The 16,486-nt window shown below is 42.0% G+C and overlaps 1 protein-coding gene across 1 annotated transcript in view; it reads right to left on the reverse strand.

The window, feature by feature from the left end:
- Positions 1 to 1,325: 1,325 nt before the first annotated feature.
- LOC115081102 (extracellular calcium-sensing receptor-like) overlaps positions 1,326 to 16,486 on the reverse strand; it is a 30,219-nt gene continuing 15,058 nt past the window's right edge. The window contains exons 3-5 of the mRNA XM_029585615.1: positions 13,014 to 13,241; positions 8,924 to 9,047; positions 1,326 to 2,242 (exon numbers count right to left, since the gene is read on the reverse strand). Coding sequence (XP_029441475.1) covers positions 1,326 to 2,242; positions 8,924 to 9,047; positions 13,014 to 13,241 — 1,269 coding nt within the window. The remainder of the gene's footprint in view (positions 2,243 to 8,923; positions 9,048 to 13,013; positions 13,242 to 16,486) is intronic.

The raw sequence follows: 16,486 nt of genomic DNA on the forward strand, positions 1-16,486 counted from the left end.
GGTGCAAAAACGACACTACTTCAATCTTACATTAAGGTAGGTTGAGTACGTGTGTATGAGTATCTATAATGTAAGAAACCAATATTCAAATGGCACTTAGCCAGTTAAAACAGATTTAACTGGCTAAGTAGCAGCCACCACTTAGCTGGTTAAGGCACTTAACTGGCAAAGTTCTTAGTTGGCTTAACTTGTTGGTGACGCTACTTAGCCAGTTAAATTATCCAGCTAAGTTGGTCCTTCTCAATTGCAGCCATTTAATACTTATCTGGCTAAGTATTGACTTATCTGGGGATATTCAGCAGCTTAGCCATGCTGCTGAATCTCCCATCTAAGCTAGCCAGATAACTCCATCTGGCTAATTTAGATAAACAGATATTTCTTGAATATCTACCCCTACATTTCCAGGTTGATCATGTTGACTTTAGCAAACCTTTCTTCATTTCACTTGCCAAGCCAGAACTAGGACTCGAATAAAGGGTTTGTCATGACACAGAGAATGACAGTGTTGGTCTTGTTGACAGATGGTGGAGAAGGAGGAAGTGAGCCTAGGGATGCAATACAGCTTTAACATTTTGTGGGCTACCAAGGTCAGTATCTGATCTTACCTTACAGAGATCTCACCAAGTTTATACTCCAATAATGTCATGTCTACTTTCTGACAATGTCCCATACCTTCTGACATTGTACTATATTGCTCATCATATCATCATATACTCTCATGTAATGTACATTCCTTAATGCACCCCCTCTTTTATCATGTTATTATTACTGAGCAATGATCTTTTGTTCCCCTCATCCCAGATCCTTCAGATTATCTAAATATGTATAAATTTCGCTTGCCCTCCCCGTGACCCCCCAAGTTCATATTCCCCTACTGTAGTGTCTGCATCAATCATGTTCTTTGTTTCCATTATGTTTTCTGTTACCTTTATTATGTTACCCCTTCCCCCCCAAGTTCTGATCACCCTGTTTCATGTACTATGTTCAAAGTTACTTGAAAACCGATATGATGTACCCAAGAATACCAGACTAAAAAAGCCTTTAAATAAAATAAATAAATAAGTTTATTAATTTTAGTGACATGTACCCAGTCCTTGGTAACAATGGATTGGCCAAAGATGGCCATGTGATGAGTCAATCATGTTATTTCTAACTTCTGTTCATCTCTTCAAAGAGAATCCTATTGATTTTTTAGTTCTGTTACCAACCACGTTTTTTGTCTTTTTTAAGTTTCCAAGGCTGTTCTTTTAAGAAAATATATTTGCAGAAAACAGATTGATACCATACAAGCAGAGATATTTATTGCACAATGTATTTTAATACAGTTACTTCTGGAGATTCCCTGTGGTTTTTCCCTTTAGGAATTCCTTGGTGTTCATCTCTGGTCTCATTAAGATGATATAACATTTAGGGAAAAATATACAACCCAACAGCCCAGCACTGGAGGACAAAATTGTGAATATTTCCACAGCCACCATATATTTCCCTGTTGTGCTTAGGTAAGCAGGGATGAAAGACAGCCAGACAGCACCGAATATCAACATGCTAAAGGTGATTAATTTAGCCTCATTAAAGTTGTCAGGCAACTTTCTACCTAAAAAGGCTACAATGAAACTCATAGTAGCCAAAAATCCCATGTAGCCCAGCATGCACCAAAATGCAGTTAATGATCCCTCGTTGCACTCAAGGATAATCTTCCCCATCTGAGATTTCATGTTCATTTGGGAAAATGGGGGAGCCACGATCAGCCAAATGATGCAGATTAGAGCTTGGATTAGGCTACAGGAGAAGACCAAGGCGTTGGGCAGTCGTGGTCCCACCCATGATCTCAGGTTGCTAGTTGGCTTGGTAGCCTTGAAAGCTATGACTACCATGATGGTCTTGGCCAGCAGGCAGGAGATGCAGATAGCAAATACAATGCCAAATGCCATCTGACGCACCATACAGGTTGGTGTTGTAGGTTGACCTATGAACACCACTGAGCACCCGAAGCACAGGATGAGGGCTAATAACAGGAGGTAACTGAGTTCACGGTTGTTTGCTTTCACAAGTGGGGTGTGGCAGTTCTTGATGAAGACTACAAGGATAGCGCCTGTAATCAGAGCACCAAGTACAGAGATAACAGCCAGAGCCATGCCCAGAGGTTCTTGGTAGGACAGGAATTCGATGGATTTCTTCCGGCATCCATCTTGTCTCTTGGTGGGCCATTGGTTTTCAGGGCACTTCATGCAGTCCATGGCATCTGAGGAAGAAGCAATTCCATGTGTGGCTTTGATGTGGAAAAATCATTACATTAATATAAATTGGAACGGGAGTATCATTCACTTTGAAAGAAGTTTCATTTTTTCCCATCTTCTTGGTGTCTATCATAGATATGTCTTGAAACTCAACATCTATGTAGTCTGTTTGTGGTGGCATTATTATTTGGCGTTTTATTTGTTCTGAATGTATTGATGTTTTATTGTATTTTTTCTATGTAACCTATTTGTGGATGCTTTGCTGTTTTGAATCCCACCTTCAGCAGTCTTTTATGAATGAAATAGCAATTTAGAAATCAGTAAATACCAATAAAATAAAATTATGGCAAAATAAATTAGGCTTATTGTCCAGCCTGGTGAAAGCCATACAATTAAGTCTAAATGGATACATTATCCCTTAAACATGAGACTTTTTACCATAGTGTTTCATATAAATATGGCTTGCAATATTTGTTCCCTCATCAGTCCCATGAAAGGCAGGATACTTTCAAAGTTGTGTTATCTTCTATTCAACCATCCAAAAGAAGTGAGATAATTAACATTACTAGCTGACACCCACTGAAACTTCAATGAGAAATAATTATGATTTAACCCCCTACTCTCATCCATCTCCCCTGTCTAATCTGAGCAGTCTTTGACCCCAGACTCTTCCCCTTTCCCCCCCGTGTACTTGCTAGTCTATTGATGTCCTCTCTCACATAGCATTCCAGGCCCCTTTATTCTATCAGTCGATGCCATTGTGTTTTCCAGGGCTGTGCAGATTTGCAGAGTATGTGCATTGTAAGATGGACAGTGCTCTCTGGTGGCTAACGGTATATCTGTGCACACATGCAGCCCCCCCCCCCCAACCCCCTCAAACAGACAGACATCACCATGCATATAATAAATATGGATTGTTTGTTAGCTTCCAGTTCCTCTTAGGTCTCTTCTTGAAGATGTCACATCTATATATATAAACGCCAAAGCCCTCACTGACTCACTGACTCATCACTAATTCTCCCACTTGACGAGTACCTACAAGGCTGAAACTTGGCACCAGCATTCCCTATCATGTCCTTGGGAAAACTAACTGCTTCTCACTGTCCTACATTCGATGGTTCATTCCATACTGCCTTCTAACGCAACACCCCGACAGGGTCACATCAGAATGGGATATGAATAGCAGTCCGTAATGCAGGATATGACGTGCCAATCATGCAATAGTAGAGCGTACGTTACATCTATAGACATAAACTCCAAAACCCTCACTCACTCAAAACAATTACTTTGCAATTTGCGTAAAATAAACTCACACGTTTCTATCAACTACTCCACTGTAGCGAAGCACGGGTGTTCCACTAGTCATAAATACATACAAATTTAATTTCTTGCTGGGAAATGTAGAGATCTATATTCAGACACAGTTTGGGTAACAAAGTTACCCAGATAACTTTATCTAGCTAACTTTAAAGGCATATTCAATAGTGTACCTGCACAGGCCAACGGAGGGGAACCTCCACCACGCCAGGGTACTGGGGCATGCGGCGGCGATACGGCCACACAGGGAGCTGCCGACTGCCACGAGAGCAGGAGGGACCTAACTCGGGGCCTGGCGTCGGAAGGTAGGAGGGCCTGGCCTGAGGCCTCCTTGGCCCGAATTCATAACAGTGTAGTATTGATATTGATTGTTAGCAGTGCTAAAAGAGAGGATTTATAAAAAAACAAAAACAAAAAAACCTCACTTCAGTATATAGAGGATCCTACAAAAACCCTATAACTCCATGTAAGTTAAAATTATAGTAGCTAATATCAACTGTTTAATTCCCTTCCACCCTTCCACCCTCCTCCTCTCCCCACCTACCCCGGGGTTTGTTCTTCTAATATAGACTGGCTGGGATTCATAATTGGTAACAAGATAATTTAGTAATTCTTTAGGTGTTCTCTATCAAATCAAATGAGAAAAATGAGGACTATTCAATGTAACAATTGTGGAGCCTTTATCTTGAGGCAAATCATCTGGAAACTTAGGGCTCGCCCCATTTGTTCAGAACACTCTTCCATGAAAAAGGAATTGTCTCACCTTAAAGCTGAATTATCTGCGATAAAGAAAGTATCAGCAACCATCAAGAAATCCTCACCTACTTTACAGTATTCAGGAATCATTTCCTCATTACCAGAGAAAATTCAAACTCCCAGGAAAACATGGTTTACAGTGGGTTCAGGTAAGATAAGACCTGTGACCCAAAGACACCCATTCTTCACAACTGTGCAGCCCACATGTCCCCCCTCTCCACTTACACAGAATGTACAGGAACCCAAGAACAAATGGATTACAGTGGGCTTTGGTAGAATAGGACCTGTGATGCAGAGATACCTACTCCCTCAAGTGACACAAGTAGAAAATGCTTTTTCTGTATTAGATAATGAAGAAGCTCTAGCATTGGAGATTGAAATAGTATAAGAAAGGAAAGAAGAAACTCGATGCATGCAGAAATTCCATAATACAGTCAATAACCACAAGAAAAACTCATTGTGCTGGGTGACTCAGTCATCAGAGGCACTAATTTGGGAACTCCTTTCGAGGGAAACACTATAGTTAAAAGTCTTCCAGGATCATCAGCTTGTAGAAATGCTATTCAGATAGTCAATGCAATCAAAGAAGAAAGTAAGGACTGTTATGGGAGTCTGTGTTTAATGGACCCTTGGGCCAACCTGCTGGAGACTGGGAAGGATGGTCAATGTCTCTAATGAATAGCAGGCTGGGAAGCAGATGTTCAGGCAGGACGTAGATGCTCTTCACCCTGGAAGCTGGTACTCCCCCGGGAGGAGCCCGTAGGAGCCCAATCGCTGGGATTTAGGTGGCTTCAACCTTGGAAGCCGAAGCTCCCCTGGGAGGAGCCCGTAGGGCCCCAGCCGCTGGGACTTAGGCGGGTTGTGGATCAGGACAGGTAACTGGAACCAGACTAGGACAGTAGCAATACTGTAACTGGGCTTGGGTTCTGGAACCAGGCAGGAACTGTAGCAAGACTCGGGTACTGGAACCAGGCAGGAACTGTAGCAGGATTCGGGTACTGGAACCAGGCAGGAACTGTAGCAAGACTCGGGTTCTGGAACCAGGCAGGAACTGATCCCTACATTTCTTACCACCACTTGGAGCCACTAAAGATCTTAAATTCTTACCCTTTGTAAATGCAAAAACGGGGGGTTCCCTACACTTGAGTAGTCCCCAATGTTTTAATATTGTTTTTTTAATCAATGATCCCTTAGAAGAATATGGTATACTACAAACCAATCTATCCAACTGAGTGGTTTCACTCTTCATTAAAAGGTTATCCCTATTGGCATGTAGCCCCCTCTTAAATGCCCATTTTACAATCTTTTTGGGGTAACCTCTGGCAATAAATTTCTTACTAAAGAATTGTGCTTTCCCCTTATATTCCTCTACTGAATGACAAAGGCGTCTATATCTCAGAAATTGGCTAATAGGGATGGATTCCCTAAGTCTCCTGGGGTGGAAACTATTAAAGTGGAGGATTGAATTCCTGTCAGTGGTGGTAAGAAATGTAGGGATCAGTGTTCTAGTAATTTGGGACAAACTACATGTCATGGGTGTTAAGTGTGTGAAAATGTATTGGTAGGTGATAAATTTTGGCATCCTGGAAAGAGGATTACATATTCTATAAAGGGTAGTTTTACTTGCTTTTCTGAACAAGTGGTATATGCCATCATATATCCCTGTCAACTGATATATATAGGTTATACCAAACGCATGATCCAACAATGGATCACAGAACATAAAAGTAACATTCGGATCCATAAAGAAGGTGCTCCCTTAGTAGCGCATTGGGACACTGCTCATCATGAGATTACAGATTTAAGGTTTTGTGTGTTAACACAATGTGCAAGTGGATACCGAGGAGAGGTGACAAAATGGCTTTGGCGAACAGAACAGAAATTCATTTTTCAATGGTCGACGATATACCCATGGGGACTTAATGCTGAAATTGAATGGACGGCATATTATGTTTAAAGAATTCGGCAACATGCGCATCTGGCTTAATAAGGTTGAAGTGGAGTTTGAAGAAATGAGGGTGTGTGTGACAGTAGACAGCAGTTGATTGGTCGTAAAATTGTGGGTGTGGTTAAAGAATTTAGATGGAGTGACAGATGAAGGGGTGTGTTCTTTGCGGGTCTAAGGGATATTTAAATGGCGGAAATGATAGTGAGTTTCCGGTACGGTAATACGTTGTTTGTCGGTGTCTTGAGAGTCTATACCCATACGATGAAGGTAAGGACTGTTAATAGTGGTTTGATGTAGATTGTTGAAATAGGTGATACAGTGTGACAGTAGATGTGTGCTATTTTTAGGTGCATGATACGCATCCGGTGGAGTACTTAGAGCAGCAAGGAATAACAGGATAATGTGAATTGGGTTTTACAAATGTAAGTTCATATTTATACGGTCTTGATATTTAAGAGAATATATTAGCTTCATATGTATGTCAGGAGATATTATTAGATAATTTCTTATTGTTGTAATTGATTCGAGAAATTGTGAGAAGATATTCAGTGAAAATAAGAGATGAGTTGGTGATGTAAAAAATGCCGTGGGTAGTGAGTAATCTGGAAGTAGTGTGAATATAGATTTGGTTTATATATATTTGTGTTGTAATCAATTATTGTGTATATTGTAGGAAGTGTTGGACACCATAAGAGTTTGAAGGTTCGGGACAGCGGGGTACGGGTATTTCCCACTGAGAGTGAAAGAAAATACCAGAGGGTATTGAAAAAGATAACTCCTAAAGAAGCCTTGATTGGTGAAACAAGGTTCCTTGTTGGGGAGGTGGATCCAGAATTTAATTGAGAAGTGAAAGATGAAAGATGAAAATATCAAAGATGTGAAGATCATGGATCTGAATTAAGTGCATTTTGAACACCCGTGTTCTGAATCAAGGAACAATATGGGGCGGATTTTCAGAGCCCTGCTCGCCGGGAAGCCTATTTTACATAGGCCTCCCGGCGCGCGCAGAGCCCCGGGACTCGCGTAAGTCCCGGGGTTCTCCGAGGGGGGCGTGTCGGGGGCGGGCCCGGTCGTCGCGGCGTTTCGGGGGCATGTCGGCAGCGTTTTGGGGGCGGGTACGGGGGCGTGGCTACGGCCCGGGGCGGTCCGGGGGCGTGGCCGCGCCCTCCGTACCCGCCCCCAGGTCGCGGCCCGGCGCGCAGGAGGCCCGCTCGTGCGCGGGGATTTACGCCTCCCTCCGGGAGGCGTAAATCCCCCGACAAAGGTAAGGGGGGGGTTTAGACAGGGCCGGGCGGGTGGGTTAGGTAGGGGAAGGGAGGGGAAGGTGAGGGGAGGGCAAAGGAAAGTTCCCTCCGAGGCCGCTCCGATTTCGGAGCGGCCTTGGAGGGAACGGGGGTAGGCTGTGCGGCTTGGCGCGCGCCGGCTATACGAAATCGATAGCCTTGCGCGCGCCGATCCAGGATTTTAGCGGATACAGACATTTGATTATATGTATGTTAAAACTGTAGTAGTTAAATACCACTAGTGTCCTTATGTTGTGATAGCTAAAGCCAGAAGAATGCTGGGCTGCATAGAGAGAGGAATAACCAGTAAGAAAATAGAGGTGATGATGCCCTTGTACAGGTCCTTTATGAGGTCTCACCTGGAGTACTTTCTTCAGTTATGGAGCCCTTATCTCAAAAGGGATAGAGACAGGATGGAGATGGTCCAGAGAAGGGCTACCAAAATGGTGTGGGGTCAGTATCAGGAAACCTATGAGGAGAGACTGAAGGATATGAATATGTATACCCTGGAAGAGAGGAGGCACAGGGGTAATATGATACAGACCTTCAGATACCTAAAAGATATGCAAATGTCAAACCTTTTCCATTGGAAAGAAATCAGTAGAACTAGGAGTCACAAAATGAAACTCCAAGGAGGATGCCTCAGAACCAACATCAGAAAATATTTCTTCACGGATGCCTGGAATACCCTCCGGAGAAGGTGGTAAAAACTAAAAACAGTGAAAGAATTTAAAAGGGCATGGGATAAATACTGTGGATCCCTAAAGGCTAAAGGATGCAAATGAAGAAAAGAGTGTATGGAGTAACTTGATGGTGCGGCGGTTATTACCCTTAACCAATAAGCCTAGATACTGTTGATGCAACTCCATCATTACTCTCTGCTTCAATGGCAGGGAAACAAGGGGAATTGGATTTGCTCAGCAACCAAGAGCCCTGACTTTTACGGTCTGGGGGAAACAAGTATATGGGTAACTTGCTGATGCGGTGGATACTACCCTTAACCAATAAGACTGATACTTTGATGCAACTCAACAATTGCTCTTTGCTTCAACAGCAAGGCACAACAAGAAATTGGATTCAACAGCAATCAATGAGGGCTTGTGTGGGGAAACTGATAAGCACGGGAAAAATGGGGAATTGAACGAGGGCCATGACTTTTATGGTCTGGGAAACAGATAAGTTGGGGTAACCTACACGGCACAGCAGATACTAACATAAGCTTACTGGACAGACATTTGGCCCTTTTCTTCCGTCATTTCTATTTTTATATGTTTCAGTAATATTCTTGTCTATTGAAATTACCTAGAACCACCATACCCTCTAATACCAACGTGCCATCCTACAAGAAATGCTCATTATAGAGTGAAATTCATGGCACTCACCTGTTTGGTTACTAAACTCTTCTTCAGAGCAGGGGACGCAGTCAAAGCAGCAGGCAGGTTGCCCATTCAGAATGGCCTTCCGGAACCCAGGACCACAGCTCTCACTGCAGATAGAGACAGGAGCCTTAATGGAGAGAAGTGTGAAGGGGAACATAGCAAATTTATCTATTAATAATGAATCAAGATGCTCTCTATTTCAGACAAGAATGATGCATATGATTTTACACTTTTTCGCATCCATGTTTGTTTTTAGACCATTGTTTTTCACACTGGAAGAGATGAAAAAATGGCCTGTTAATAACCATGTGTGCTAAAAAGTGTAAAATCATGCATTTGAGGCACATATCTCCACAAGCTACTTATCATTTGGAGGACAAAACCCGGAAACTATCAAACCGGAAAGAGATCTAAGAGTACTCATCTCCATTGGCTCGAAGGTAGCCAGTCAATGTATCAAAACATCAGGGCAAGCTAACCGTATGCTCAGCAGCAAGCAGAGGTATTATCAGCAGGAGAAAGGAGGTCGTATTGCCCGTGTATCAGTCACTAGTGAGACCTCATTCTGAGTGCTCTCTTCATCACTGGAGACCGCTCCTCCATTAGGACACCGAGAGGACGGAAGCAGTTTATAAAAGGGCTAGAAAATGGTAAAAGGTCGGCCACACAAACCCTACAAAAAGAGGATTAACACATGCAAAATGTGCATTATGGACGAAAGAAGGGATGGGGGGATAGGTTTAAAACATTCAAATATTTGACAGGTTTCAGTATAGTACAAGAAGGGGTCATGAAATGAAGGTGGAGGGAGGAAGATTCAGAGGTAAAATGAGAGAAGACTTCTTTACTGAGAGGGTGGAAGATGCCTGGAATAACCTCCCAGCAGAGGTAGGGGAAACCAGTATTGTGAGCGAATGGAAGCATGCTTGGGATAGAAACAGAGGGTAGTGATAAGAACAGGCTTAGGAAATTGCAGTATTGTAAACAACTGCCCTTCACTCCTTTGAGAGCAGAGGCAAGGGAAATGGTGAAAAGAAAAAAAGAAAGGGCAGATAGAAAAAGCACAGCCTGATGAACCTCAGGCCACAGGTGGTCCCCTTGGAATCAGCAGGCTAAGACTCTCTAGAACCCAACCAGGCAGATGCTGGCAGGTTGGTGGTGTACAGCAAGTTCATGAGACCAAAGTAGTCAGATGTTCCAGGATCATCCTTAGTAGTTTTTGAGTAATAGCCTCGCTAGTTTTGGTAGATGTTTAGATTGCTACATAGTTTGGTGGTAAGAAATTGTGGAATGTGTGTCAAATTAAGTATGCAAACTTATATGCTCATTAACCCAGGATGGCGGTGAAGCAAAGAGGAAGACAATAAAACTGACTTTGATAAGGAACGGTATCCTATAAGTAATCAGATTTATAGGGCCGGGGTGTCTTGTTAGCACTGTCGACCAGATTAGCTGAGCAGAATGAATGGCCCAATAGTCTTTAGCTTCCATAATCTACTATGTTACTATTTTATGGGAAAGTAACAGAAATAGAGCGAGGAATGATAGGAAGAAGCAGGTTGATGGTTTTTACTGTACGTTAGAGTATATGTGATGAAGAATGATAGAAAGGGACAAATAGATAATTAGTGAGTGGTGAAGACATGGGGTGAGGAACTGTAGGGGAGGGAGGGTTGATGGTTATTACTATGAGTTGAGAAGTCATAGGGGTGAGAAGTGATAGGAGGGGAAGAATTTCTGGTTATTATTGTGAGTTGAGAAGTCATGGGAATGAGGAATGCAAGGAGGGGTCAGATTGATGGTTACTATCATAAGTATTAAGGACATCAACACAGTTATGATAAGATGGAGATGATAGATATTATTTTCACATTATTGTCTAACACCTGAGCAAGCAATACTTATTTATTAAAGGTTTAGGGTATTTTTTTCATTTCAGCACAGAGCAGTTGTGTTTGCAAAGAGAAGAAATCCATTCATTTTATCAGGAGCTTTCCTCAGCCAAGCAAAACCATGATTTTAAGTAGACAGGCCCTTAGCCCTAGTATTTACTGCAAAGATTTCAGAAGAATTTCAAAGGAAGTTGCTTGACATGGATCTCCTGAGTCAGATATATTTATAACCAGATCTACACTTACATTCAAAGCTTTCTGAGACTCCCATCGACCTTAGGATATGCAAATATTCACAAGAATCCAAACCAGTTTATGGAAACATAGAAGACGTCAGCATATAAGGACCACTTGCAACCCCCTTCCCCCCCCCCCCTCAGTCTGCCCATTTGTGTCCCCCTACTATGCTGTCACCAGTTTTAACTGGACTGTTGTCTTCTTCCTCTTTCATCTTGCCAATAAGGTCCCTTTTGCGTGATTGTATTCTGCCACTCTTTTGGCTTTTATTAATTCTTACTTGATCTGTGGTCTTCTCTCCTTCTTTGCCATTAAGTTCCCTTTGTATCTACCCCACAAATTCTGTCCCTATTTTGGCTTCTACCACTTTTGCTGGAAGTCTGTTGCACATGTCCACCATCCTTTAAATGAGAAATCATTTAATCACATTCCCCTTGGAGCTTCCCTTCTTTTATCTTCATATGATGACCTCTTGGCTTTGAATTTTTCTTTCAGTGGAGTCTTTTAGTACCTTGCTGGAGTCTGCTATATCTCTGAATATTTGTGTTATATCTCTCTTCTTCCTGATTTCTTCTAGAGAGTACATCTTTAGCTCCTTCACTATCTCTGTGTATGACATAAAGTACAGTCTATGCACCAATTTGGTAATCCTCCTGTAAAATTGCCTCCAGCTTTTCTTGTTGTAATTCCTAGAATTGCACCCAGTACTCAAAATGAAATCTCACCAGAGACCTGTACAGTACAGAGATATTATTACTTCAATTTTTTCCAGTAATATTACCTCTATCTATCTGGAATCTGGGGTGGTGAATTTACTACAGAACTAAGCATCCCAGACAGCTTCTAATTATTGAAAAATAAATCTGTTGCGTCCGTCAGTCGCAGACGGCTGCGACCGCTCTGCCTTACCTCTTTTCTACCCTTTTCCTCCTCCTTGGGCAAGATGGCTGCCTCCGGTGCCGAGTGCCGAAACCCTCGGTGTCTCCAACTCAGCATGGGCGTTCCAGTCCGCTATGCGCCTTCCTGTGGCCTCCTAGGGCGCGTGCGCACGTTGCCTATGCCCAAATACACGTCATGGTGGGAACCTCGGGGCTGGCCCCACTGCATGACGCCAATACCTCCATGTATTTAAAGCCTCCACTATGCTACCACCTTTGAGTTAGCAAGGACTTCAGTTCAAGCTTCTCTGATCACTCTAAGCTGCTCGCTTAGACACCTCGCTACCCTCTGGGGATCTTGCTCCTCACGAAGCTCTAGACACCCGCTCCTCGGGGGTCTCTCGCTTCCAACTTCCCTTCGGGGTTTCCTCTAACTAAGACAACTGCTCCTCAGGGGTCTTTCTTTCTTTCTACCTTTCAGGATTGGCCTATCAGGTACTCGCTCCTTGAGGGCCTACTGGTCTGTGTATCCTGCACCTTGGACCTTCGGTCCCACCATCTTCATCACCAGGAAGATGCTCGCGCTACGCTCCTGTGAGTACCTCTACGATCTGGTGCTCCAACTCCACCCCAAGCTTGGCGTTGTTCGCTCCGCAGGTTGCTAGCTATCTAGGATATCTGGGTGAGACTTCTACATCAGAGACTGTTGAACGTATAGGCACCTTGCGGACATCAGTGCCTTACCTTCCTGCATCATACCATCTATCTACAGCAGTACAATAAAGCTTTCCAACTCCAAGTGTCTGCTCTCTGAGATCAGCTATTGCTGTGGTTCCCCATGGGGCCCCTCCCCATGGGAGGAGTCATCTCCACAGAGACCAAGGGCGCACAATGCCCCAAACACAACAAAATCAGAATCAGATTCAAAGCAATCAGAAGCTGATTTGATTGACTGATTCCATCCAAGTCAAGTAATCACACATCTGAAACTGGATTTCAATCAGATTTAAAAAGGTTTTTTTCCATCACTTCTTCTGAGCATCTTGCTAATTAGTTTTCTGTGAAGACAGAGAGGAGTCATCTAACCTGTGTATAGTTGTCACTCCACATGATGGTGCTGGTGTTGATCACAATGTCTTGGCCACCAGCTGCTCCAGAATCATAATGGCCAATGTTCACATAGGCAAAGGAGCCACTCGAAGACAAGTGCCAGTTCAGAATGTCATAAGAAGCTGGCGGGTTACCCTTTTGGTCAAAGAAAATCTCCCGGCCCATGGTGTTTTGGAAACGTGTTTTCCGTATGTAATGCAGGAGCTGTGCCAAGAAAAAGAGACACACTTGCATGGATTTTATACAGTGGTGCCTGATTTCATGGAGGAGAATAACAAAGGTGTTTTTCATTGATTGCTCACTATAATTGATTTTGTTTTCTTGAAACACACCAAAAACCACTAAAATTGTTTCAGATTTCAGTAGAAATCTCTAGACAGCTCTGAAGAGTAGGATTCTCCTGTGGCTTCTTTGCAGACACTTAATATTTATTTATTTATTTATTTATATAAACAATCTGTATAGCTCTTAGACTCAGTTCAAAATGGTTCACAATATGAATATACATTAAAAAAACTTACAATAAATCACAATTTCAAGACAATAAAATAAACAGCAAACACAAATACAATAAATAGAATAAAACAGAATAAAAATAATAAACAATAAAATTAGGATAATAAGATATGACAAATGGAACATAAAATTATTATAAAACAATGATAAAAGCAATAAACGAATATGACAAGGCACAAGATAAAAAATAGAAATCAGAAAAATAAAACAACAAAATATGCAGCAAGATCATATGCTATTGGAAAAGGTAGGTTTTCAATAAATTATTTAGCAATATTTTGCAGGGTGTCAAGTGTATCATTTCAGGTAACCTATTCCAAAAGATTGGTCTTATCTAACTTTACTTCTTTATTAGATGGAATGACTAATTATCCAGATTGTGAAGCGCACAGTGTGCATTTTGGGATGTACATTTTTACTAAAACATACATCCATGGAAAATCGGGATGGTGCATTAGTTTATGAATTATAGTCCTAATTTTATATTTACCCTATTTAACCCTTGTGTGGCATTGTGAGTGGTCTGAACTGGCCAGAGAATAGACCCAGACTAGACTCTGGCTTGTCTTTTATAAACTTTTATTAATAACAGAAAACAGCTTTGCTTACTTTTGCAGTCTTAAACAAAAGAAAAATGTATTTGCAGTTTAGAACTTCTGAGTCTGGGTCTTCCCTGGTTCCTTCATTCCCCGGGGCTCTCTTCCCTCCTCTGGCCTGGCTAGTTATTCCCCTTCCCTTGAGAACTGCTTCAGGCCCAGGATTCTCTGCTGCTATAGGGCTTAAGGAGGAATGGGCCAAATCTCAGGAGCTGGTCTCTTAAGGTACTCTGGGGTTTTCTCTTGTATACCCTTTCACACCATGCTTCAACAGAGAGCCAGTATAAGTCTTGAAGAGCTGGAGTAATATGCTCCTTATACTAGTTCCAGTCAGCACCCGGGCTGCTGAGCTCTGTGCAGTCTGTAGAACATGCAAAGCAATCTTTGGGACTCCCAAGTAGAGATAGTTATAATAGTCCATTCCCATCAAAAACATTGATTGTAAAACTGAGCAGAAGTCTGAAGGTTCTAATAAAGGTTTAAGTACTTGTAACATTATAAGTTTGAGAAAGCTGTTTCTAGCAACTGCATTCAATTGAGGGCACATAGAAACGGAATCAAGTATAACTCTAGTCTCTTGACATGAGATGAAATCTCGTTCTCACGGTCATCAAAAGTAAATGAAGATGGTTTATCATCTGAAAGGTATTTTTCTAAAATCATTATCTCAATGTTAGCAACATTTAAAGACAATCTATTCTGGCATAAGCAGGATTTTATGGTGGATAAGCATGAAGATACAAACTGAAAAGTTGCATATCAAGAAGATGTGATTGGAAAGAAAAATTGGATATCTTCTTCATAGAATCTATAATTGACCCCAAGACATGATAAAATATGGCAGAGAGGTCTCAAATATGTATTAAAAAGGGTAGCAGAAAGTGCTGAACCCTGTGGGACCCCAGCTAAAATCATATGCCAAGCAGAGGTTTCAGAGTCGATGCAGATTTGTTCATGATTTGTAAAGTCTGAAGTAAACTATGAAAAATCTTTCCCACCAACTTCAAAGCTCTTTAAACAGTTGACCAAAATGTCATGATTTACATTACCAAATGCAGATAAATCTAACAGCATGAGTGCAAACTTTTTACCAGAATGAAATCCTCATTGTATGCAGGGACTTGTGAAAGCCAAACTGAAAGGAATCTAAAAGGGGATGTTCTTCTATAAAATTATTACGTTGTTTTAAAACAATGGCTTCAATTACATTGGGCAAGAATGGCAAAGATGATATTGGCCAGTAATTTTCAAAGCAGGACAAATCCAAAGAAGGGTTTTTTTTTAATTTAAAAAAAAAAAAAAAAAAAGAGGATGCACATAAGCCTGCTTGAGATAATCTGGAAGAAATTCTTCACCCGGAGTAATTAGCAAGCCCAGTTAAAAAAGGGGGCAGTAGTGATCTAGACATCTCATTGGTTCTGGACAACCTGGGTTCTTTGTAGGCTGTGACACCTTTTACTGGATTATCTGGAGAAGGCACCTGTGCCTCCAAAGCTGATGTATAGCAACTTCTTTGGATAACCTTTATATTAATGTAAGAGAGTTTATCACAACAAGCAAAAAAACAGAGAAGTCTAGAATTTTCTTAAAAGTCTGTGCATCAGTACAACACAAATAAAACAAGGAAAACTCATCAAACTATCGCAAATGATAGGAAGAGGGGTGTATTTTATGGTAATAGCCTATTTATTGCAATGTGCGCTATCTTAGCACTTCGCATAGGTGTTACCGCAATGTGCGTTAACTTTTTCGCACTTGCGGTAATACCACAATTATTGCATTACCTACCAGAAACCACTAGGGTGGGGGGGAGGGGGGGGGAGGGAGAGAGAGAGAGAAAGAGAGAGAGAGAGGCCTACCTAGTAACTCGAGGTGAGGTTTAGGTAGTAGTGTAGGGGTTAGGGGCCACTTTGACATTCAACGTGAGACGTACGAATAGAACAGTGGTCTCTTGTGAAGATTTGATGTCCTTCGGAGTGAGATTTGGGCAATGTTCTCTCAACCTAGCTTAATGGAATCTCTACCTAGGTAATGTGAGCTGGAAAATAACCCCCATACAGGCCGATACAGTACAGTGCGCTCCGGTGGAGTGCACTGTTAACTTGCATTTGGACGCGCGTTTTGGAAGTGCTAGCTTTACCCCTTATTCAGTAAGGGGAAATAGTGTGTCGAAAATGCGCGTACAACCCTCCAAGACTAATAGCGCCCGCAAAATGCAAATGCATGTTGATGGCCCTATTAGTCATTCCCGCGTGATACAGAAAGTAAAATGTGCAGCCAAGCCGCACATTTTACTTTCAGAAATTAGCGTCTACCCAAAGGTAGGTGCTAATTTCT

Source organism: Rhinatrema bivittatum, chromosome 19 (genome assembly GCF_901001135.1).
Source record: "Rhinatrema bivittatum chromosome 19, aRhiBiv1.1, whole genome shotgun sequence".
NCBI lineage: Eukaryota > Metazoa > Chordata > Amphibia > Gymnophiona > Rhinatrematidae > Rhinatrema > Rhinatrema bivittatum.